Source organism: Lontra canadensis, unplaced genomic scaffold (assembly GCF_010015895.1).
Source record: "Lontra canadensis isolate GAN:19392208 unplaced genomic scaffold, GSC_riverotter_1.0 scaffold74, whole genome shotgun sequence".
Taxonomy (NCBI): Eukaryota; Metazoa; Chordata; class Mammalia; order Carnivora; family Mustelidae; genus Lontra; species Lontra canadensis.
In genome coordinates this window covers 4918280-4944172 of record NW_022631068.1, presented here as the reverse complement: position 1 = coordinate 4944172, position 25893 = coordinate 4918280, and the positions used below count along the sequence as shown (strand labels likewise).

The following is a 25893-nucleotide window of genomic DNA, read 5'->3' as shown; positions in this document are numbered from 1 at the left end:
ACCCAAGATGGCGCCACAATACGCACCAGCCCAAGATGAGGCATATACACTAGGCTAAAGAGAAATACATCCAAGAAACAGTGACTCAGACCTCGAATCACTCATCATTACCAGTAAGTAAGGCCTCACACACAAAGGACAGATTAATAATCACAAATGACTTCTCATGCAGTTGATTAAAAAAAAAAAAAAAAAGGCATCAGTGAGGAATGAAACAGTCCCAGACAACTTGCAAACCAGCAATTTTCTCCAAGATTCTGCTAGGTCTCAAGAGCTGAACGGAGTCAAGAATGGTGGGTATACTGGTTCTACCAGGAGGTGAGCCAGGATTCAAATTATTTTGAGGTTCCTTCTGTCATTTTTATAATTGTTCACAGTCTATCCCCAGAGAGAACTGTGAGTAAATTTTTTAGATCATTACCTGGCTTGTAGGATTTTTCCATGGGAAATGAGGAGGAGAATATTCATATTATAAAGTTTTGAAATTAAATTTTCTGACAAAAAACTGAAAACAGCCTAAGATATTAAAAAAAAAAAAATAGGGATTAAAGTGAAGTCCTGAAATTAACAGCATTCTGGGGTGCCAGGATGGCTCAGTCGGTTGAGCATCTGACTCTTGATTTCAGCTCAGGTCATAACCTCAGGGTTGTGGGATCAAGCCCTGCACCAGGCTCTGTGCTCTGCGGGAGTCTGCTTGAGATTCTCTCCTCTTCTGCCCCTTCCCCTGTTCACATGCGCATGCTAAGATAAATAAACATTCAAGAAATTAATAGTATTCTTCCTCAAAATTGGCAAACAAGTAATAAGATATTGAAGGATAGATGAGAAACAATTCATAAGCAAAAGGCCAGCTTCATCCTCCCAACCACCCTGTTTCTTTAATCAAGTTTAAATCTACAAAAGTAAGCAAAAGGGGAAATAGAAAGGAGAAATGGAAAAGACCTATTAATTATACTGTATTGTTAATGAGAAACAAAGAAGTAGTGAATAAAGTAAAGTCTTCCTAGGAGAAACCAAAACCACAGGCCATCCAAGTACTGAACAGTAGTGATGATTAGACACATTTTCCTAACAACTCAAGCACTCTTTAGTCAAAGCCAAAAAAATTAAGCAAGGACCAATGATAGAAAACTGATGGAAAAAAATTTACCATTATCATCATGAACTGTCTTTACCTTGAGAATGCATGAGCCAGCAGAGAACCCAACCAACTGCAAGAGCATGATCAAGGATTTTCAGCATTCGTCCCATTCCAAACATCTACTTTCCCGAGTTACAGAGCATCAAGGTGCAATATACTGTTTGTGGTCATAACAGGAATGACTGGGTCCAACCAGGACATAAACAGCTTTGCCATCACTTTGCCTATTAGAACTTCTCTAAATTGATGAGACATAGCCAGTGAGCTCCTGAGAATGGGCGCACTCAGATACTAGGACACTAGAAAAGAGCAGGAGTGTGCAAGGCTCACTCCAAGGTGGAGCACTGAGCTCGGAAAGAGGCATTCACATCAGACACGGGAGCTGTTCTGCTCTCTAGAGTGGAAATAGGATCACCAATGCTTGAAGCCACTAACCCCTATAATGGCACCCGTCCAAGTGCCAAAGTTATGAGTCCATCTGTCACGGTGACTTTTAATAGAGTTTGTGAATTAGCAACGCATGAATCAGTCATTAAGAAGCCCAGCTGAAAAAAAGAATCTGACCTTGGCAAGTGAAGAAGAAGGCAGTTAGGTCAATGGTAGGATCAAATCATCATTTAAAAAGAGGATCCACCGTGTCACATTTAGCTGAACTTAGAAAGAAAAATTTACTGAAGACAACAGAAAATTATGTCTTTACAGTTTTGCTAGTGATTGTTAATTACAGTGAAAGCCGAACATGAGATCTGCTACAGCCCTATTGCTTCTGTGGCTTTGCTGTGATTCAGAACAACCTCCAAAGGTCTTGCTTTCACATGCTACTGAGAAGCCTGGAGACAGCAGGAGAACGGCGCACCCTCAAGAGTTGATGTCATTTCTTGCAGGTTCCTGAAAGACCAGAACCAAGTGATGGCTTCCAACCATCCACCATGTCTACCAGGAATACATTTCGTGCCAACGACTTTATTAAATAGCTCACTTACCTTCACAGTAAGCAGAATCTCCCTGGACAGAAATGTAACCATTCTTGCACTCACAGGTAGCTTTTGTATTCCAGTTTTTACACTCTGAGTTTTCACCACATTTAGGACCTTCTGCACAAAAGTTATGACCTAAAAGAAGTGAATAAAATTTCATGTCAGAAGAGAACAGAAGACTTGCAAATCCTAAAGTGTGAATTTTCTTCAGTCTATCAGCACCATACATGAATACAGACCTTGGCAATGTGCAAGGGTGGTCTAGGAAGGGAGTAGGAGAAGAGAAATGGGAAACTCTGGACTGTCTTGTGCTTGAGATGTTTCTCCTTAATGGTCAAAGCAGGTTCCTTCTGGAAGGCTTTGATCCATGCAGACCCTGAATCCCTTCTCCTCATTTTCTAACATAACCAGTCTTTTTTAAAATTGTCTTACCACAAAATTCATGATTCATGGAAAATATACAGAATGAATCCATGTGGATATATAGAACTAATATGACCAGAATATTATCAGTGCCCCTTAATGACACTTCCCCAAAGAGTCCCCCTTCTGGCCATCAAAAATAACTATCCTGAATTTTGTGTTAATCACTCCCTTGCATCTTTTTATAGTTTGGCCAGATATAGGCACTTATTTCTAAATAGATCATTCAGCTTTTGCCCGTTTTGAACTTCCCATGAAAGAAATGTTATTTTACATATTCCCTACGGTGTTTTTTTTCTATTTGTCCCTAATAACACCCATAACCATAATCCATTCATCAACGCTGTATGATATTCTATAGCAATGAACATGCCGCCATCTGTCCATTATGCTACAGACGGGCACTGGGATGACTTGCAGGTTTTGAATCACAATGCTGCAAGGAACATCCTTGAATGTTTCCCAGGGGCATTATTTTTTTTTAAGACTTTATTTATTCATTTGACAGAGAGAGAGAGATCATAAGTAGGCAGAGAGGCAGGCAGAGAGAGGGGAAAACAGATTCCCTGCTGACCAGAGAGCCCGATGCAGGGCTCGATCCCAGGATGCTGGGATCATGACCTGAGCCAAAGGCAGAGGTTTAACCCACTGAGCCACCCAGGTGCCCCAGAGCATCATTTTTAAAGCACATGTTAAACATTTATTTTCCCAACACTCTTTCTGAATCTCAGACATTCCTTCCAGGATAATTACTTTTCTCCCTAAAATACCCTTTCGACACTCCTTTAGCTCTCCTCCACTTCTAGACAAGGAAAAAGCAGCTCAAACTGACACCTAGCTAGTAAGTGGAGATGTCAGGGTTCTAAAATCAGGTCTGATGAACTTCAAGGCCCATGTACTTTTTACCGTATTATACATCCTTCCTAGCAAAACTTAGGGATTAAAAAGCGAAGGGTTTAACTGTTCCTCAGGAAATCAGAGAGTGAACCCAGAGCCATAGGTGAGCTCAGTATCAGATTCAGCCTCACTACCTGCGATCTGCTAACTTCTCCCCCATCAAAATCAGAGCAAAAGCTAAACTTGCTGGACATCTGCAACCTCTGCCATTCAAAAACACTTCTAGGAGGGTTTTAAAGGCTTAAAATAACCATTACAAACAAAAAGACTTGCTTTTGCTACCGAAGAGGCAATTTTTAGACATCACAGCTCTCACTGCCAGAGAAAATTCCTGGACTTCCTTCCCCATGTCAGAACTGATCAATAATTACGTTGTCACGTTTTCTTGCATTGGGAAGCCTGACTCAAGGTCATACGTGCATCCATTATGACATGTACTTTTTGTTTCTTTTTTTTTCTTTCCAGGAGACTGCAACTGTCCTTTTCCTTCTGCGTGTAATTGACAGGCAGGAAAAAAAAAAGCCACTCAAACAATGTTGATGTCCCAACGCATCTTTATCAAGCATATGCCATGTCAATCCACAATGAAGGGGGTTGGGTAAATTGTATTTCAAGAACAGTGAAGGGCCCGTGGGACAAACCAACCTTCGTGTCCAATCAACTTTGGTGAGGCCTGACCACTGTGCCAAAAGCCTATGTTTCATTCATTAACCCAGGCCTTCTTTCAAGCAGTATTTAGTCACTGCCCACTTGCTTTTCTGCGGGGGTGAATGATCTTTATTTATGGGGCATCTGCTTCTGTGGACGGAGGCACCACACAAGCTTATGGGAGCAAAATTAAAATGATTGAAACCTGTTCTCTGCACACAAGGAAAATTACAAGCTAAGATATTACATGCCAGATACAGGGGTAGTATAAACAAGGCAATCCATGTTAAGTGAGATGTGAAAGGTATAAATAATCAGGGTTTCAGGGAAGCAGAAAGCACTTCTAGAGGATGTAAAACTTGACCTTGGGTTCATCACAGATAGAAACATGAGAAGGGGTGAGGAGCAAATCCTACGGAAAGGAAGGGGACTCCAACCTGTGATGAAGAAGGGTGCATCTAGAGAGTGTCAAAGAATCTGCCACTGATATAATAATAATAACATTTATTGTTACATACTATATGCCAGACACTCAAGTGTTTTACATGCATTGGCCCATTTAATTCTATTAACAACCCTATGAAACTGAAATTAATATCTCTATTTTAAAGAGGAGGCAGTCGTGGTTTGGAGAAGCTAGTCGTGGTAGGCACACAGAGCCAGAACCCAGGTCTGAGGTCAAGGTTATTGCTCACTAGGCCATTCCACTGCACTCCCCAAAGCAACAAGTTCCTAAGCACTCGACAACCAAAAGATAAAGAAAATCTCCTTTTTGCATGTGTAGATTCAAACAGACCACAATTTACATTTCTTCTCATTCTCAATATATCTCTATTTTCCATGCGGAAATTTCAACCATTTTTAACAAAAAATCCTCACTTTGATCATTCCAACTTCTTTAAGTCAGGGTCTATGTCTGATTCATTTGTCTCAACCAAAGCTTCCCACACAAGGGTAATTGGATGGCTTAGAGATGGATAGACTTACAGCCAGCAGGAAACAGGGGAGGTAAATTAACAAGTGAATGAAGAGACCAATGAGTCTACAGTGGCATTTAATGCCTCTACCCTCTGAACCAACTGGAAGGCAAATGTGACTGACTGGTTTGCTAGTCACCATTTTTCTTTCTTTCAGCATTTTTACTGAGGTGTAATTTACATACCACAAAACTCACCTCTATATAAAGATACGCTTTGATGATTTTTAATAAATTTATACCGTTGTGAAGCCATGACCACAATCCAGGTTTAGGATACTTTCATCACCCCAGCTGGACATCCTCATTCCTTAAACCCCACCCCAGCATCAGAACTGGATGCCACGTCGTAAATCCTCGCTTCTCCACACTTCAGAATCCTTCTAAAGGATTTGTCTTTCTTATCTGATGTGTCTCCAGAGCATGACATTTAGGATACAGATCCTTCCTTTCCTGGATATTTGTCTTTGGTTGCCACCACAATCTCCTCAACAAGTCCTCTAGCTAGCCCCTGGGGCTATTTTTCCTTCAGCTGCTTATCAACAGAGTCTGATGCACGAGACTAATGAAAGTCACCCTCTTTCTTAAATCAATTTTTTTTTCCAAAATTAGAAACTGTGACTAGATTGTGGAATACACACACACAGCCCAATATTCAAGTTCTTCTACTTGACTTTTTACTTGACTATTTTTAGTAAGTGCCTTGCGCCTCCGGAATTATTCTCCTGTAATAGAGGAATATGGCAAGTTCTTTTAACTAGCACTGGCGCAAACACAGAAAACATCTTTTTTTTTTCTAAAAAAAAGATTTTATTCATTTGACAGAGATCGAGAGATCACAAGTAGCCAGAGAGGCAGGCAGAGAGAGAGAGGAGGAAGCAGGCTCCCTGCCGAGCAGAGAGCCCGATGTGGGGCTCTATCCCAGGACCCTGAGATCATGACCTGAGCCGAAGGCAGAGGCTTTAACCCACTGAGCCACCCAGGCGACCCCACAGAAAGCATCTTAATTATAGAAACTGCTATTTACTGACTTCTTCCAACACGCCAGGTATAGTGCTAAGCCTCTTGAACACCTTACCTCGCAAAACCCTCCACACTCCAAAAAATTATTGTCATCCTTACATTACACATTAGGAAAATGTGGTTGGTTGAGACTTGAACATTTTTTATCCAAGTTACCGTAGTCAGGAAGGGGCATAATCATGATTTCATTCTGAAGGTCTTGTGAAGAACACTAAGAAAATAATCCTTCTGCAATTTAAATACTTGGAAGCTTAGTATTTGTCATCAGACAACTAATGATTTCACTTAGTAGCTGTCATTAGACAACTAACGATTACACTCGGTGGATTATAACCCATCTATATCCTATGAAAGGTTTCTAAATGGGTCCACTCAGGACCCAACTGCAGGTTCTGCCGATCCATTCTCTGCAGAAACTGAGCGCAGGGCAATGCTTGTACCCCATTATTCCTGGCCCCTGGTTGATAACATCTACTCTTCCCTAGAAACAACAGTAAAGGCTCAGAGTCCCCTCTAGAGCATGGGAAATAGCACTGACTATCCAGCATATCCCACTTTATGGACCATATCATTAGAGCCAAAAGCCACTTGACAATGCATCTGGATGTGCTCACAGGCACTCACAGGTCACTGAGCCAGAACCAAACGCTTGATGCTACTTCCCAAATCCATGTTCTCTGGGCTCTTCACATTCATCTTCAGTACCTTTATCCACCTAAACCAGAAAACTAGGAGTCCTCTTTGCCCTGACCCCTCAAATATACTGCCCCACCCTCCAGGTTCCTAATATGCCTAAGTCACTTCAAACACTTAAATACCTATCAGGCCACAGTAAATGTGATCTGGAACAAAGGAATCTATAAATATGCAGAGAACTACACCATGTTCCTCTAGAGGCAAATATATAGCCAATTTCTCTAACACGACTTAACCTTTAACACTAAACAGAGTTGTGATATTATTAAAATATATGGTACTATTGCATGTCGTTCTTCACATGCTTATCATGGAATATAAGTTAAAAATATTGTGTCAATTTTTATAGAATTTTTTTTAAAGATTTTCTTCATTTATTTGACAGACAGAGATCACAAGCAGGCAGAGAGGCAGGCAGAGAGAGAGGAGAAAGCAGGCTCCCTACTGAGCAGAGAGCCCGATGCAGGGCTTGATCCCATGATCCTGGGATCATGACCTGAGCTGAAGGCAGAGGCTTTAACCGAGCCACCCAGGAGCCCCTTTATAGGAATTTTTAAACACATCCACCTGCATCAACTGAAAAACATTTTCTTTTCTAAGTTTTAAAGTTTGAGAGTTCTACCTTTTATTTTTAAACCACAAACCTACCAGCCCAAGCCTAAGTTGCTAATCACCAAAATCACCTCAATTTCCTTACATTAATCAACAAAGCCATCCTGGAAATGGAACTCCTGAAGAGCTTTCCAATTAGTCCACATTCAGTACACATAAACACTTGGGGAAAATTTTTGAAACACCATGAAAATGAGACCCTGATACTTCTCAGCAGTGGTGGGGGCAGCGAGTAGAGAGAAGAAATAGAAGTTGCCTGCTCAGGTCAAGTTATGATTTACTTCAACTGTACAAAACTGGGTAGAGGCTTCATGTTCTCAAATTGGATTGCATACGTTAATTTTATGTTGTAAAAATCTCCTGAACACATCATTCCCTCCTCTACTTCACGTAGTAAGAAAAACCCATCCTAATCCAAACTATTATCATCTCTCAAATGGACATGGCCTCATTTGGCTTCCTGTTCCCCTTCTTATCCAGTCTCTAATCCATTTTGCACACAAAGGGATTCTTTTAAAACAGATTGGATCACTTCACTCTTCCCCTTAAAAAAAATATTTCAAACAGCTTCCATTTTACTGAAGAAAAATACAAAAATCTTTAACTTGGACTGTAGTCAACAAACAAGACTCCCTCTCTCCCTCCATCATTCCTCTCCAGCCTTTTTAGTTCTTCTAGTCTTCCCACCTCTTTCTGGATTCAGTCTTTACAAGCTTGCTCCACCGACTCACAACATGATTACACATCACTGCCAGAGTAATTTCTACTCAGCCTTCAAATCCCAGCTTAAACATAAGCTCTTCAGAGAAGGCTTCCTTGTCTCCCAAGTCTGAAGAAAGCCCCATTATTTTCTTCCATACCATCCGATTATTCTTGCTCATAGCAGTAATCACAATTATTATGTATTTATTTCTGTGTTTACATAATGTTTATCTCATTAGAAGCTCACTTCTTCAAGGCAAAGGATGTGAAGTGTGATCACCTCATGCCTAAGGCAATATGAAATACCTTATAGGCAGTTGAGAAATATTTGTTTAGTTAATGACTAAATCTTCTCAGTCCTCCAAAGCAAGAATTGAGTGTTTTAAAGATAAATACACCAAGGCTCAAAGATGTTAACTACCTCCTCTAATTAAACAGCTTGTTGGTGATGGGTGAAATAGGGCTAAAAACCCAAATATGATTCTAATACCCCGTGTCTCCACCCCATCCCACATGACTGCCCAGCCAGCATTTTAATCATCAAGGGACATTCCAGGAATGCTAACCCTGGCCTAAAGAGATCAGGACTCCTCCAGCCATTAGCATCCTCTAGTCCATGACATGTCCTGATCGTTCCAAAAGAACAAACCTTGTTTCTTTCTCCAGGACACATTCCACGGTAGCTTGCCACCTGGATACACCAAGTCAGAAGAAAATTTAACTTAATCCCATGACAGAGTATCACCCCTGAATAAGATACTAAGGTGGGTGAGACCCACTTGGAGCTTGGCCTCAAATGGTGACCATGAGCAGATACTCAGAGGAAGACACATTCTCTACAGAAATGAGATTCCAGGTCTTATGGGAATGCCTCCTTAATTTTAGTTCCTAGCACGGGCACCATTTATCCATATGACAAGTACCTAGTGGGTACCCAGGCACTGTGTGAGGCAAAAAGCAGAGAACAACAACAACAAAAATGCCATGAAAGGCATAACTGTGCTCTCAGTCATACAACACACATGCAGGAATGACCGACATGCAGTACTGGGTTGTACGGAGATGCTCTGATGGAGAGGAACAAGGTGCTTCAAGAATGTATCCTAGAAAAGGGTCCTAATACAAGATCTAAGGCCATGTGAAGGCTGAGTGAGGCTGACTAGACAAAGGGTAGGAGGAGTCCCAAACACATGAAGCAGCATGTGCCCATATCATGTTCAAGGAAATTAGTGAAGCAACAGAAATGCTGAGGTCACACTTCTTAGTTGTGAATAATCTAAAATGTAAACTCCCCTAATGGTCCTGTATCTAGAGTTCTGTTGTCCCTGGAAGACCATAACATTAACAACTTGTTGTCTTTAAAGCCACCAGCCTCATCTGCATATAACAGCCTTACATATTATAATGAGCCACCACACACACACCGCCCCTCTCTAGATCCCACCCTACACCCTTTATAATGATAGCAAAACCATTCATCCATTCTGCTGCATCTCTGGCTTCTACAGCCAATAATGGACAAGCATCTTTATGATTTACTACTCTGACTTCCACAAGGAATCAGTAGGCCACTAGCCTTGGGCAAGATTTGATTTGATTTGATTTGATTTGTCTCAAGTTTGATTCCACCGAGAGCACCCTTTCTTGCCCCCAATCTCCTACCCCTAACACGTCCTCCTTCAGGTCAAGCAAGTTGCCTCTGAAATGATGTATCTGGACAATGAAAAAATGCACTCCTAACTTAAATCCCGGAAGGCTTTCCCATCACTTCTGCTTGCCCAACCTTGGAAGTCACATAGGCACTAAGGTATACGAAGTACAGTATATTCCGTGTCCCTCATTGGTAAAGAGATAACTCCACCCACGGAGTGTATAGGAAAGATATGGCCCAAAGATCCTTTATGAAAACTCAACACCCATACGTACTCCACAACCAACACACATACCATAGAAGCCTGGGCCCTTGGCGGTAAGGACATTCCTCTCCCTCCTTGTTGACAGGGTTAGGCCTATAGGATGAGCCCAGTAGAGACTGAGCTCTGGACTCTCCTAGATTCTCTCTTAGATAGCAATCCATCTCTTTTATAGTAGTCTACACTTAAGGGTCTCCCTATCCAAAGCAGCCTGCCCTTAGTTTCAGATCTTCTGAGACAATGTGTCTCCTTCCAGAGGCTCTGTGGACCCTGATACACTACAGCACTTTCACGGCCAATAACATCACCAATGTCCGGAGATTGTACTCATCTCCAAATGCCCTCCACTCCCAGCCTCAACAGTTGAGCAGAGAGCCCTGTCTTTCCAGCCCACCTCAGCCCATGGCTGCTGGGAGGGTGATCAGATTCCAGCTCTCCGTATGCACAGGACCTGCCCCAGCTGGTAACAGCCAGTTCCTCTACATAGGCACTAGATAATATACTCATTAAGTGCCTCTTTCCCAGGCCTTTTTTAGTCTCAAATACCCTGAAAACCCTCTCTCTAAAACCGTGTCAATTACAAATTCTGATGGAGACTAGAATGATGAGGAAGACTAGGGGGGAAAATCATAGGATGCCAAAAGTCTTCAGAGGACTTAATTGAAAGGCATAAAATCTTAAATAGAACAAATAATCTCAACTCATTTCAGTCCAGGCCAGATGACAAGGCAAGTGAGCATGAATTAAAATTACAGATAAACACACTGGGAACAGATGTTGGCAAGAACTTTTTTCCCCAACACCGAAAGTCTTAAACACGCAGTGGAAAACCCTCCAAAGTCACTAGCGACACTGAAGCTACAATTAGAGTCAATTATGAGGAGTGTGTCAAGAATTCAGGAATGGGCCAAATGATCGGTGTGTTTTCCTGGAGCACCTTGGAGGACGCATGGTCAAGACGGTTGGCTTTTCACCCCCCTTTAATGGAGCCCAGTGATGATTCCTGAGCAGTCTTGTTCTTCTGGGGCTACATTCACACTTTCATTACTTCTTCCCAATCAGGAGCATAGATATCACTCCAGTGCCCACTCCCCCTTTTTGCCTCACACTTTAAGTGGTCAGGCTCCCGCTATAGCCATTGCCTTAACATAATGATGAAGGTAAGCGAATTGCACACTGTTGGCACAAACTATCCTGAGGCAGCAGAGAGAAACCTCAGCGGGGATTAGGGCTATTCTGGATGTTACTGGTGGTGATGGGTACCCTGGGCTCCAGGGTACCCTGGGCTCCAGCAACTGCAGAATGGCGTCCTCCTGCCAACATCTATCACTATTCTTTGGGCTTTTGTCTTCCCTAACTGTCCTTTAGTCCCTTCCTTAGGGACACCCTGGCTGCACCAACTGCCCTGTGGATTTAACCACCAGTTCACCTGATTACCTTTATTTCTCTTTAAAGGGCAGAGGAATTAGTTATAGCATTTGGTATGACCCAAGAGTCAAAGAAGCAAGGTGCCCAAGGCTGTAGTCTGGACATCAGCTCTGTTGAGACAGTGAATGCCATAAGTCTGGCAGAGTCTGTTATTCTTAACTCTGTGGTCTTAGTTTTAATTCCTACGAAGAGAAAAACTCAGGAGAAATCTTAATCGGAGGCAATGGCAAACTGTATAACTGCCTAAGAAAATGAGCATGACTCAACAAAAATTCGTTTTAGAAATAAGGCAATGAGCTATAACTCAGCAAAATGGGTTGAACATAATTTTGTATAAGAAATACACCGAGCCAACGACATAGATGGTACTAAAAATCATTTCCTTCCAAGTCACAGACAGGACAGTGACAGAATTATTCCATGTGGTCAGAATGTTTCTCCATCTACCTCATTTCCTACACTTAAAGAATTCATAAGATACAATCACTGAAATGTTTAAAAAAAAAAAATGAGCACTTTCTGAATTTATGGCCAGCCAACTAGGGCAGAAAGCAAGAAGCACTTTCTTCAATGTCTTATATTCCCAGTCTAAACCTCCTTGGGTCGGGTGGCTCGATGGAGTCCTAATGAAAATAAACCCCAGAAAACATCCGTTCCCTAAGCAGGCCCGAAGAAAGCTGTGATCCGGACTTCGAAGGAATGATACGCTCTCATGGGGTGATTTCCCTCAGACTAATGACCTGACATTCACAGTAAGACAGACAGAGATGATAAATATGCTAAATAAAGGCCCTCCATGCAGGTATTGAGCAAGGCTATAGCTGCTTGGGTTTCTGTAATCAATAACAGCTGGGTGTCAGAAGCCACACAGCTGAAGTCACACCTCGGTGCTCATCCCCGAAACATGCATCTCGGGTCATCAGAGGCCCGCCTCTCTGCTCACTTACTGCCTGCCAGTAGAGGCAATCTCAATCCACAAAGCAAATGGTACAGCCTCTCCATATGCAGGCTAAAAATTACTTTACATAGAAATTGAGTGTTTGTCACCTTTTCATTACTTTCTGTTTTTACAGAGGGGAAGCTGGCGGGGGAAGGGAGGATTGAATAACAGGCTTTCGAAAAGGCCCAGTGGGCTTTCCAGGTCTTGTCAGAACAGAAATGAACCAACTCCTCCTCTTCTTGCAAGACGCAGAAAACATTGACACAGAGGAAAAGGTAGAAGACAGCTAGAAGTCCAAGGTGAGCAATATTTCCCATGATATTATGAAAGATTATGATGCTACTTCTGAAGATCCTCTTGGGAAATCGTTGGAATTAAGAGATCTGGAATTGGGGCGCCGGGGTGGCTCAGTGGATTAAGCCTCTGCCTTCAGCTCAGGTCATGATCTCAGGGTCCTGGGATCGAGCCCCAAGTCGGGCTCTCTGCTCAGCAGGGAGCCTGCTTCCTCCTGTCCCTCTGCCTGCTTCTCTGCCTACTTGTGATCTCCGTCAAATAAATGAATAAAATCTTTAAAAAGAGAGAGAGAGGGGGATCTGGAATTAAGTTCATGGAGAGCACAGTTTGAGACAACACACCTTGGAGCTCACCTGAGTTGCCTTTTTGTCAATCTTCATTTAAGTTCTGCATTTTCAGAATGAAGAGACTAACCCACTCCACAGGATAAAAAAAAATAGAAAAAAAAAATTCTCCTTTCCCTTTCTGATTGTCTGCTCGCCAGAGCAAGTGCCAGCATGTGAACAAGGAAGCTGGACATTCTGGGCTCTGCTCTGGGGCAACAGAAGGGATGGTAACAATATTAAATGGGGCTGAAAAGGCCTCTGTCTACAATAATGCTTCCTCCATTCCAGGGTCTGAACTCTTGAGTTGGGAGTAAATCAGAGAACCCATATACCTGAATGGTTTAATTCAACCCATTCCCCAGGAGAAGGCCCTCCTTATCGTTATCTTTCCTGAAGACACTGTCTTGTTCCTGTTGAAATGTAGAGGTGTCAAAGAGAATAACCAACCCTCTTGGATACAGACACTTCCAAAAGAACTGTCAGCAGCCGCCTCCCAACACAGCCGGTAGTTTCCTGCCAAAGAAGGAATCAGGAGAAAGAAGAAAATCCTCAGCTTCACAAACTGGCCCTAGCTATAATCTAATCTAGGAAGTTTTACTCCTACCTCCCACTTTTCCCTCCAAGCTGTGTCAAAGTTTGCTAAAAGCCACCAGTTTGCAGCAGTGGGATCCTGAATCAATCTGTTTTCAGTGAGAGATCCCATCTCTCAGTGTCTGCAGTGGTAAAGAAGTGCACGCATTCTAGAGAAGAATTAGCAGAAGCAGTGACACCAAGTCTATTGTAAACTGGGTCAGAGCAGCAAAATTCCTCTTGAGTTTCGGTGGGATAATCAATGATTCTGCTCTAATGAAACCATAAATCAGGAAGGATTTACATAAACTGAGTCTCACTTGGCACCTTCACAAATAGCAAGTGATGGATTTTGCATTAAATTATTAGACCTACCTTACAGCCCTATCGCGGTTACTAATAAATGCATCCCTCTGGAAGTCCCAGTCAATCTTTACATGCTTCTACAACATCTCAGGGGCTAAGATGCTTGTAGCCAAAAGGCGGATGGATCGGGGAAGATATTCTGACGGCATGGTTAGCCATTCTTGGCTATCAACATACTAAGAAGCCCTAGGAATTTTTTTAAAGATTTTATTTATTTATTTGACAGAGAGAGAGCCATCAAGAGAGGGAATACAAGCAGGGGGAGTGGGAGAGGGAGAAGCAGGCTTCCCGCTGAGCAGGGAGCCCAATGTGGGGCTCAATCCCATGACCCTGAGATCATGACCTGAGCCGAAGGCAGAGACTTAATGACTGAGCCACCCAGGCACCCCTGTCCTAGAAATTTTTACCAAATGTAGCTTTCTCATGACCAAGCAGAGAAACCACCACAGAAGCTGAACACTCCATGATAAAACATAGAACATTCCTACACATCCAAGGATGCTAGAGGAGGAGGTCAACAAATTATGGGCTGCTACCTCCTCTTGTAAATGAAACTGTATTCTAATTCACCTATTGTCTCATTCACCTATTGTCTCAGTTACTTTGGCCGAACAACTGAGTTGAGTTGTTGCAACAGAAACCTTCTGGTGCACAAAGCCAAAAATACTTACTTTGTGGTCCTTGACAGAAAATATCTGCCAACCCTTGAGCTAGAGAAAAGACAGAACAAAGTGAAATATGGAGTGACCTAAGCTAAACCACTATGGTCTAGAAGATTTAAGGGAGAGCCAGGAAGGACCCAACTCCGTAAGTATTTGAGAATGTGGAAAAGGATGTGCAGTGGGTACAACTTCTACATAACAGAGGGGAGTTTGACTGGATTTGTTCCATAAGATTTTGAATCAATTTTAGGTCCTCCCCGTCCACATAATTCTACCACGTTGAGTCCTTTCAGAGAGGAAAGGTTATGTGATCTGGGGTTTGAAGATGACAAAATGTGGGAAGAAAAGTCCAGGAAAAGGAAGCAAAACAATTTCTGCCAGAGAATGAATTAGCAGTTAGGCGTTACTTAGCTAAAGCTTTTTTTCTTTCTTTTTCCTTGCGTGAAGTAAAAAAGTTGCATGTAATTCTCTGAGAAAAGATTCACTATAGGTCTCTGTCAGATACAGAAATTGGTTCACAGAAAGGGCTAAACAGTATGCCTAGCAATGCCACTCATGAAAAAAATCTAATAATGATGAGGGTTATAATAACCATCATTGCAGGGACTATCATTCTTCTTATAGGAACTGTCACTTACAGAACACTTATCACATGCTAGGCATGATACTAGGTACTTAGGCATTTTCCCGTTTAACCCTCCCGGCAGGCCTGAGTAGTAAGACTATCATTACCCTCAGTTTATAACTGAGGCAACTACGGCTGAGAAAGGTAACTAGGATACACAAGCTTCGAGTTAGCAGAGCAGAGCGGAACCCCTGTTACAACCTTCACACTATGCATTAAACCCTCATGCACCCCACCCTCATCCCACCCACAGCCCCACCACCAAGCCCCCCTTACCTCTACAGACACTGCAGCACTGATTCTCTGGGAGAATGTGGTCCTTTTCGGAGCAGTTCAAAGGAGGGCACGCTTCTGTGATTTTTACTAAAACTCCATCCTGGAAGCCAAATCATCGGGAAACAAAACAATGTTAGTATTTTTTAGTTGAGGATACAAATCTATAAGGCGCGTTGTCAACAGCCTGCAGTGATAACAAGCTTCAGTAATTAACAGTACTCCCAGGAATTCCACAATAATGACAAAGTCGCAGATGAAACTGATGAGACTCCTGGCAGAGAAAGCTTCTTTTTCTAGGTCTAAACAGCCTCAACTTCAACCAGTAATCTTCGGGCAAGTTCTGTGCAGCAGAAAGTCACTAACAGTAGTACACTGCTAAGATAACAATGGGCTGTTGGACGCGGAGCCCTAATTTGTAGGGTTTGTGGATTCCTGTGGCACAAACTTTCTGATGATGACCGATTTAGAATCACCAACATGGTATCCCTGAAAAGAGCAGGGAAGTTATATAAAATGAGCGCTCATGAGCTTCTAGGAGCCAGCTTTAGCACTCAAGGATCACACGCACCGTGAACCCAAAGCTACGCAACACGTCTTCCTTGCGCTTGGCGAGTCCCTAGCTGGAGTGCAGGAAGAAAGGACAATCTCAACTAAAAGCCCTAAAACAGTACGGTAAGTGCTAAAAAAATGTTCTATAATTAAGGTATGATAATGTGTCGTCAGAGAATCATGCTACCCAGGTAGGGAGAAATGATAAAGAAGATGGCACATTTGAATAACAGTATAAGGACGAAGAGACTTTCCTAGCAGACAAAACAGGCAAGAGCCAAATTATCCAAGTATGAATGACCGGAGTGAGGGTTAGAGGAGCACTAGATTTTTCCCTGTATGGTAGTAAAATTGCTTACAATAAAATTTTAAATATTCACCTGGTGAATCTTTATGACCTCATTCACCAAAGGTCTTTTTTGGTGACATCACTAGCATCTGTGTTCAGTTTTATTCTGAATTCTAAAAATTAGACCATTAATTACTATTTAAAAAGGGTTTGAGAGTATTTTATCTAAAATACTGAGTTTTTCTCTCCTATTCCTAAGAAGCTGTTTAAGTCAACTAAGACTCAAGCTTGAAAAGGAGTCTCATTTAAGGTGAAAAGAAAAAAGATTTAAGGTTAAAAACATAGATGGGGGAAGAGGAGGGAGCTGGACAGCCAGGAAGGACGGGGAAGAGACAGTTTCCCATTTCTGAGAGGCTACCTTTCCTGTGGACCATGGGACAGGAACTCCCACTTCACCAGGCACATCCATTCCTAATTAGGAACATCAACAATGATGAGCCTACCAATTTGATTTCTAACGACTCATCATTTGGGTAATTTGTACCATGGCTTCCTCCCCTTTCTTGTCATTTTCAGCCTGACAGTCCTGCCTCTGACACTCCTTGTAGTGTCTTTTCATCCTCCTTGTTCTTGGTTTCCGGATCGGATCCAAGTTACCCAGATCTCTCGCTTTTCTCTTATCTTAAAACTGGCCCTAAGAATGTAGCCTGCTAGGCATGCCGAGTCTCCTTCACAGCTAACGTTCCCTTCTCACCCCTCAATCCAGGCCACATTTGGGCGCCATCCAGCCTCAAGAGTTGCCACCAGTCCTCAGCCACTATGCCTGTCAGTTGTACCTCAGTTTCTGCAACAGGGGCTCAAACCCATCATTACTAACCCATGGACATTAATAATCTTATCATCTGTAGCATAAGCTTTAATGCAGAGGAAAACAGAATGCTTACTCACCATTAATGCCTCTACTTCTATCTGTCAAATTAATGTATTATCTCCTGCCTCCTTTCATAAGTAAGAGTGATGGACACTGATGTATCCCGTTTAGGAGAGCCGTGTGCCCATTCCCCAGCTTCAGAATGTTTTGCTGCTAATGGCTCATCCTTGCCACCCTCAGATGGCACTCCTCAGACACTGGAGCCCCTCTGCCATGCAGAGACAGTTACCCCCAATTTCTACATCCCCAACATCATAACCAAAGCCAGGGACTGACGGGCATGGAAGGCTCTTTATCTCAAGGGGAGCCCATAGCTGGGGTGTAATTTACACTCCAACACCCCTACTGGAACCAGGCTATGTGAGGCCTTTCACCCGAAATCCCATCCTTGCTTGGTTCCTTCCCTTTCCCATCCTGCATCCTCCAACACCCTTACTGGTTGCTCCTGAGAGCACTACTTTAATAGATCATTTGTACTGAAATCCTTACTGTAGGGTCTGCTTTTCGGGGAACCCAAACCAAGACGGTAAGCTACATTTCATCCTGGCTGTCAAAAATTAAACTGCTAATGCTTATCTCTAGATGGGGAGATTCTGGAGCAATTTCCTTTCTCTTCCTTGTACTTGTTCCTCTATACTCATGATTTTGGCATCTGGAGTATGTATTTGCTTTTGTTAAAAGAAATATTTAAAATAGTAGGGAGACTTTTAAAAAAAAATCACTCAGAGAAGTTGTTGGTTTTTTTTTTTTTTTAATGAAAAGGGCTTGCCTTGACTGCTGATTAAATCAGACAATTCTAATCAACCTTTAACATATTTAATGAGCAAGATCATAATTTCAAATGTTTCAATAGAGACAAACCCCTCTGCATGATTTTGAAAATAATACGAACTGTGATTACATTAACGTAAGTGCCTCTACATCCATTTAGTCCAGCCCCATAATTAGGCACAAAACCTTTTTTAACTTTATTTTCAAAATTATTTCTGGTAAGAAGTACCTGGTAATTAACATTTTTAAATCCTCCTGATTAGAGTACATTATTTTATGACCCCCTAGAACTCTGTGTTGGGAGAAAATACAATATTTCCTTTCTTTCTCATTTAGGGTGACAGTCTCTGTCATTGGTTAAATATAAACACTTTCAAGTTCTTTACTAATCACTGTGCTTCAACCTGAATTTCCAATAACACAAAAACTCACATCATTAAGTCAAAAAATTGTCACTAACGAATTGTTGCAGGGCAGCAATAATTGAACAAAACTGATGAAGACTACTAAAAGAGTTTATTCATCTTGGTTAAAAAAAAAACAGTATCTTAACTTCTAAAAACACTTGGTAAAAATATTTGAAACAAGAGTTTGTTTCTTGTTCTTCACATGCTTTATCTCATCGAATCCACCCAACATCCTAGGTGGTCATGCGCTGGCCCCAGGTTGGAGAACCGCCCCACTCCCCCCCACCACCACCAGCTCTCCCCATGCCCAAGTCCAGTGGCCCGCCTTGTTGAAAGAGATCACAGAGCCCTCGATGCCACACCTTCCCTGCCTCTGCCATGGACTGAGGAGCTCCTACGCACAGCATCCGCTGATGCAGAAAGACCACCGTACCTCCATCCCCACCAGACTGTCTGGAGCAAGAAAATCTCTGCCATTCCCAGTGGTAGCCAAGAAAGGGGGGATGGGAAATACAATAGGAAAGTCAGAGGGAGTTAACCCCCGGGGGGTAAATTCTAGCCAGTGAGAGACAGGAAACAGCTAAGAGCCTTTCCTCCACCCACCTCCCCTACCACTACAGCCCCAATAAAGAATCGTATTCAAGTTCCTCCAGATCGTCTTCAGGTCTCTAAATGCCGCATTCTCTTCCATCCTTGAAAGAGATTCCTTTCTTTTCCTCAGGGATGTGATGAAAAGCAAATGAAATGGTGTAGTTACAACCACATCCAAAGATGGGCTATTCTGAGACCCAAGTCGTTCCTGTCAGTCTCTCTGGAAATGCCCCACAAAACCAGCTCCGCTTCCTTGTAGGACTGTGGCTTCCCTGTAATGCACCACCTCACATGCACGCTCCCTCCTTCCCTTCCTTCCCTCTGTCTCTCACTCTTCCACTCCAAGGATGGCCCGTCACCCCAGTAACTGCACGGCTAGCTCCCACACTTTGTTCAAATAGTACCTCTGCAGAAAGGCCTTCCCAGACCACCCACACCCACCCAAAAGCTCTCTCTCTCTTCAGTCTCTGTAATTTTTATAGGATTTGCCATTATATTACACATTGTTTCGTTTATTATGTCTCCCCCACTAGACTACAAGTTCTATAAAAGTAGGGACTTGTTTGTGTTCGCCGTTACATACCTAGAATAGTACCAGGCTAGTACAGAGCAGTCGATCAAGGTATGTTAGCTGAATGATAACTGAAGATCTCTGCTTCTACACATCTTACTCCAAGAAATAGATTGGGGGGGGCGGGCGGCAGGCAGGGGAAAGGCATTTTCTCACAATCTTTAAGACACTTGGGAGTAGAGAGAGCCCCTTCCAGAGCTGGCATCACAAAGTGATTTCCCCAAAATCAATTCAAAACCCTCTCCCAGGGCCACCTGCCAAGCTCCCTGTCTCCTAGTAACTGCTGGCTCCCTTCACCTTCTCACGTCCTTCAGAAGCTATCCCCAGGTACCTGATCCACAGCTGACCAGAAGCTAGCAGAGTGAGGAACGGGGTGGGGGTGAGACCTTCCCATCCTGGACAGCAGCACCCCCCTCCCCCACCCCCACTGAGTCCTTCCCCTCAGGGACCCACTCAGGCCAACTCCAGATCCCTAGCAAAGCCCATCTATCTATGTGGTAACCGCCACCCCCAACGCGGGATGGGGTCCTCAGACAGAAACTTACTCTGCATTCCTGGCAGCTCCTTGCTAAAATCCGCTGGCCTTCTGCAAGGACTTTGCCTCCATAGATACATTTTGCTGTAACAAAAACAGAAAAACGGGTCAGTCACGCTATGCAACTAACTGACCCCAGAAGTGTCATCCAGCTTCAGTGAATTCCAAACAGTAAGAATCTCTTTGCGGGGTGCCTGGCTGGCTCAGCTGGTGGACCATGCAACTCTTGATCTCAGGGTCAACAGTCTGAGCCCCACACTGGGTGTGGGACCTACTTAAAAAAAAAAAAAAAATCTTTGGCTGGAGTAAGACATGAGGAGAGGACTGCTGTAAGGACAACTGTCAGGTCTGCGTCAAATGGTCATCTTCACTATGTCTGCCACCAGTCTGTCACTCTGAGGATATACAGCTATTTCAATGTCACTGCTAAAGGAACCAGAAAATGAACTGATGTGGTCAGAAGGAAGCAGCAGTGGTCATCTCTGTGGAGCGCAATAGTGGTACCTTTGATTCTTACACTCTAAGCCATAAAATGAGTGAGTAAGTAAAAGGGGACTTCTATGTTCAATCATCAGAACCTGAGCCCTGATGCAGAAGGACGCCGTTTTTCTTTCCTCTTGTGATCGTGGGAAATGCATGCCCTTATACTCTATGTTCCCACTAAGTTCAAAAACCACTGAGAAATACAAGCCAAACCAGTCTACTTATCAATGCCCTAGAGAGACTGTCTTTGGAAAGGTGAGCTTAGCAGGCTACTAGGGAAGGCACGAAGCAGAGGCAGGCCTTGCAGAAAAGGTAAAAAACATAAATGGAATTCCCCCCCCATTCAATTCAGATTCTCCTGGGACTCAGTCCTCAATTCAACTTGCTGACTCACTTTTAAACAAGTACAGACTATGTTAATTTGATCTGACCCTACTGGGCCTCCAGCCACATCAACAGGAATGGGGAACTAAGGGCCTGATTACTCCTTCTGCACAGATGATGCACCTTCTACCCTAGCCTTCAGGCGAAGCAGCAGACATGCATGCTACAGCATCTCTACCACTCACTCTGCGTCTTATAAAAACAACCTTAGCTCTTAGAGTTTCTATTTCTGCATTTGTTAAAAACAAGTTAATTTGGTAGTTTCCTAGTTCTATAAGCTTCCAGCTCTCATGGAACACTCAAGTATCTACAGACCTCAGCAATCAACTTCGCCAACATCCTCTTGTTAGCCACAGGAAGAAATCCCAGAGATTTCGTATACTTAACATCATGATCCCAAGGTGGATGCGGTGGTGTGCCCCCCAGCTCCCCCTGTATGGCCAAAGGACTCATTCCTGCAGCTACTGGGGAAACTGATGAAGACCAGCTCAGCTGAACAGTGATCTAGGGCTTGCCCTTGTTTGAAGCAAGCCCCCTCATCCAAGGTCAAATGTTCTCCCTAGGCTAGCCCTATACAGTGAGTGGTTGGTAAAGGGCGGCAAAGTCCTGGCCCCTTGCCCCAACTAGGGATCCTTCTGAAAAGTCATTCTGGCTCCAGAACTCCCTGGAGGAATGACTTAAGTGTTTTGGTAACTGTACTGCAGTTCAACCTCTTATTTGCCTGATTCTGCTTGCTTCAGGATCTCTCTCTACCCTAGAACTGGTCCTGACAGATCCTTCCTAATAAAGGACAAGGAAATATTTCAGAGTCTGCTTCCTGTTGGAAAATGACCTGCAAAAACCCATGCCCAACTGGAATCTGTTCCATTCTAGTGTCTCCTTTCCTAAGTGGCACTGTTATCTACCCCAGCACCCACACCCTACCACCTGGGGTCCTTTAAACCTCTCCCTCTTACTCAACCTGATGCCCAATCAGTATCCAAATCATAACATTGCTCCCTCCTTAAGTTTCTCAAGTTAATCTACTTTTGTCTATTCCCTACCACCCGCAACTATCTTTATTCCTTCCTCTTTAGGACCCAGAATCTCCTGCCCTTTCTCCCTTGTTCTGGTCTCAATCTTATTCAGTTCTTCCCCATACAATAGTCAGACATATTTTGCTAATTACAAACATGAGGCCATGCTTTAAAATCCTCATGGGTCACTGACGCCCTGAGAATATAGTCCCAGTTCCTTCATGCAGCAAACAAAGCCATTCAGGTAGCTCTTCCTTCTCTCTCAAGCTTCACAGCTCATCAATTCCTCTGTATTAATTCCCCACCCTCCCAAACCCCCACAAACATTCAACATCCACGGATACCCCAGCCATGCCTTCTCCTTTGCATCTGGGATCTGCACATACTATCATCTTCTCCAAGAACAGGCAGCCTTGTCAGCCTTCCCCTGGCAACGCCCCATCCTCTATACCCATCAGTTTCAACATAAGCCTGACCTCCAGCAAGCTCTTCCTGACTTCCAGCACTGGTGCACTGCCCTCACTTTGTGCTTCCACAATCTCTGGATCCAGCCCTGACACCTCACATTCTCTCTCTGTCGCCCAATTCATTATACACCTCTCCTGCTAGCTCTAACCTCCGTGAGGGCAGGGTCTGAGTCTATTTCATCATTTCATCTCCAGCCACAAGATCAGCAACCCTCTGGGCTTAGTAACAGTAATTTTAGCATTGATGTGCTTGTAGTTGGTAGTGAAAACCAGTCAAAAGTTCTGATTCCCAGATAAGAGTCCCTTCTGCTATTTTATGCAGTTTCAAACATTAAAAGCAGGCATCAAGAGTTTCAGACCAAAAGCAGCAACAGAAAGTAGAGAATTTTCTACATCAGCCCCTCCTTCCTTCCTTGAAAAAGTGACCCATGACCATCTCATATGCCTCAGTTTTCTTGATCATCAGCTGACCATGACTCATTGGTCCTAATGATGACACAGATTCCCCTGCATACCCGCATGGGGAGACCACACATCCTCCAGGAGCCTGGAATTCCTGTCCAATCAACTTCCACACTCCCAAACACAGCCACTACCAACTTGGCAAGAAGGCTTGTTCCAGAGTGACAGCTCTGCTAAGCACACTGCTGTCAAATCTGCCATCTGCTTCCTGGCCCAGGCTCGGAAGCAAAGAAATCGACTTTTCTCCCTCATTTTGCCCCTTGTCCCCCACAGAATGGTATGAACCCATTTGCTCCCCTGTTTTAAGAAATTTGCCTGATTCCTCTCCTCTGGTAGGAGTTCTGGAAGAGTCTGTCTGGAGATAGCAAGCCTTACTGTCTACATTCATGCCACACACAGAGGGAAACATCCCTCAAATTCACCAGTCTTGTATAAAAATCCATGTCCACCGAACTTTACGTCCTCATGTAGCACGGTGCTCAGGGGGGCTATGAATGACATCGACATCACGCTGCATGCCTCGGCCATTTGCACTGGTGTGAGATGTAGACATGATCACAATACCAACTCGCAATGACTGATCTTGGGCCAGCTTTCAGGATCACCAGTGTAGGTCACAAGAACACCCCTTGCTTTCTCTTTTTTCCGACCCACTTCTCTGACCATACCCCTCCTTTTCTGTCACTGCCCTCCATACACCTGACATCAATCCTCATTATCCCACCTCTTGATCTACAGCCAAAAGGCTTATTTTTGATATCTGAGGAAATTCAAGCATAAGGTGAGTCAGGCTCCAGTGCCTTTGGCTGGGGCATTTGGGACTCCATTCCAACAGCTTTCAGTAGGAGTAGAAATGTAAATGCATACCTGAAGTCCATATCACACTGGGGACATGCCAGCTAGAATATTTCACAGTGTACGACCATAAAATTGAAACCTGGCACCAACATGCACTTCTCTGTGATATCAGAAACCAATGTCCTGGTTTCAAGAGGGTTTCGAGAAATAGTTATCCAGATGCATCTCTGTCCACCCACAGACATGGGGCCCTTCCAATTTGGACCTGAGTTCTCCAGTGCGATGACTGGACACTTTTGCCATCTGGGCGCACGCTGAATAAATAATTTGGCAGCCCTGTCAGATACAGACATTAGGCTGCTCTGTCTTTATTTAAGTATGTATACCCTACACACACTCCGGCCATTCCGTGGCAATCAGTGGGCTAGAATATCAAAACCAGCCCTCTGAACCACACTGTAAAGGAGATGGGCAGATCAGGAAGGCTAACACCCAGGAATCCTCCCCGCCTCAGTGAGCTCATTCACAGATCTGGCTCCAGATACCGCCTCTCTGAGCAAAATGCCCGCATCGTGCTGAGTGTCCCTCCAGCATCTCTGGCTCACACATGCCCAACAGAACGTATCACGCCCTGCACTACTTCCTCCACCTGTCTTAGTTCTGTTAATCACACTAGGAGTCTCCTACGGGCTCTGGTTCAAAACCTGGCAACTTCTCCCTTATAGATGCTCCACTCCTGATTCATCTGTCACTTACAAAAAAAAAAAAAAGTTATGGAGGACCTACCGTGTGCCAGGCCTTTGGGCCATCACTCTCATCCATCCCTTCCTTTTTACCTCTCCAGGCAGTGGAGGCCTGTCGGTCTCACCTCCTCTACCTGGAACATGCCTGAAGCCCATAACCAGCCACCCTGCTTCTGGCTCTCCCAATGCAGCAGCCTTGGTAAAGCACTCTGATTATGCCCCCAACCCTTCCCTCAAATCTTGCTTTTGACTACAAAGTCAATGCGATGTCTGCTTCCTTGACTTTTGCATATATGAGTCTATCAGGTGTGTTCCCGCCTACCTTGTCAACGTGGCAAACTTCTATTTATTTAATAAACAGCCTACTCAACTGTTACTTACCCTGTGACATTTTCCTCACACGCACCCGGTTCTGATGGAGTGAATTGCTCCCTTCTCTATGCTACCTCTGCTTCTTGCTCAAAAAGCACATTCCACAATACTCTGTTGTAATGTGGGGGTGCGTCCATCACCCTAGACCGCAATGGGGACAGGAGATGGGTTAAGAGCACCAGCTCTGGAGCCAGAGACCACCTGGGTTTTATTTTGGCTCCACCAAGGCTGAGAGACCTTGGGTAAGTTACATCTCTGTGCTTCAATTCCTAACCCATAAAATGGGGGTAACAGTGGGGACTGTGTTCGGGTCACCAGAAGGGCTAAATACAGCACCTGACATAGAACAAATTTTCCACATGTGCACACAATTGTACCCAGAGGGAAGGACAATGTTGGGAGAGGAACCGGAGTATGAATGACTGCATGAATTCAAAGGAATACGATTGTCCTCCCATATCCCACACCCACCTTCGCAAATTCCTGCTTCTCGCCTACCGAAACCCTGTTACCAAACAGAATATCTCCTTTCCCTCTCCCATCTCTTTTCCCGTGCAAGTGCTGTGTTGCAGAGCTGAAGACTGCCTGTCCATCATCCTCTCTCTCCCCTCCCCACGCTCTACGGTAGTTCTCAAGTCAGTCTACCAGAAGACAGCCTGCAGTGCACCGCTGTTCAGAGATGCTGGGTTGGTAGGTCACAGTGGGGCCCTGGGAACAAATTCCTGGACATCATGACCACAACTGAGGAATCTAGAAGGCTCTCCTGAGAGAGAAGACCATCATAGTATCTGATCTGAAAACCTCCATAACGAAAGCTGCCCTGTTGGTGGAGACTGCATGAGTGTCTGGGTCTTTTGATCAAAACACAAGGACAAAGCTCTTTTTCCAAGCAAAGAACTAAGACATAAACACTTAGACCAAATTCTTTCTCCTATTCCCAAACAAACGCCCCCACCTTTAAGTGCTGCAGATCCTGAGGCCATGAGAAGTGCGTCGACACTGATGAAGTCAGCCGGCAAAACCATTTGC

General features: G+C 43.8%; 1 protein-coding gene across 2 annotated transcripts in view; it reads right to left on the bottom strand.

The window, feature by feature from the left end:
• The window catches only part of NELL1 (neural EGFL like 1), an 822741-nt gene that overhangs the window by 600363 nt on the left and 196485 nt on the right, over positions 1-25893 (bottom strand). For both annotated transcript variants that reach the window (XM_032881211.1, XM_032881212.1), the window contains exons 10-12: positions 20150-20223; positions 15496-15595; positions 2125-2253 (exon numbers count right to left, since the gene is read on the bottom strand). In XM_032881211.1, the coding sequence (XP_032737102.1) occupies positions 2125-2253; positions 15496-15595; positions 20150-20223 (303 nt within the window). The remainder of the gene's footprint in view (positions 1-2124; positions 2254-15495; positions 15596-20149; positions 20224-25893) is intronic.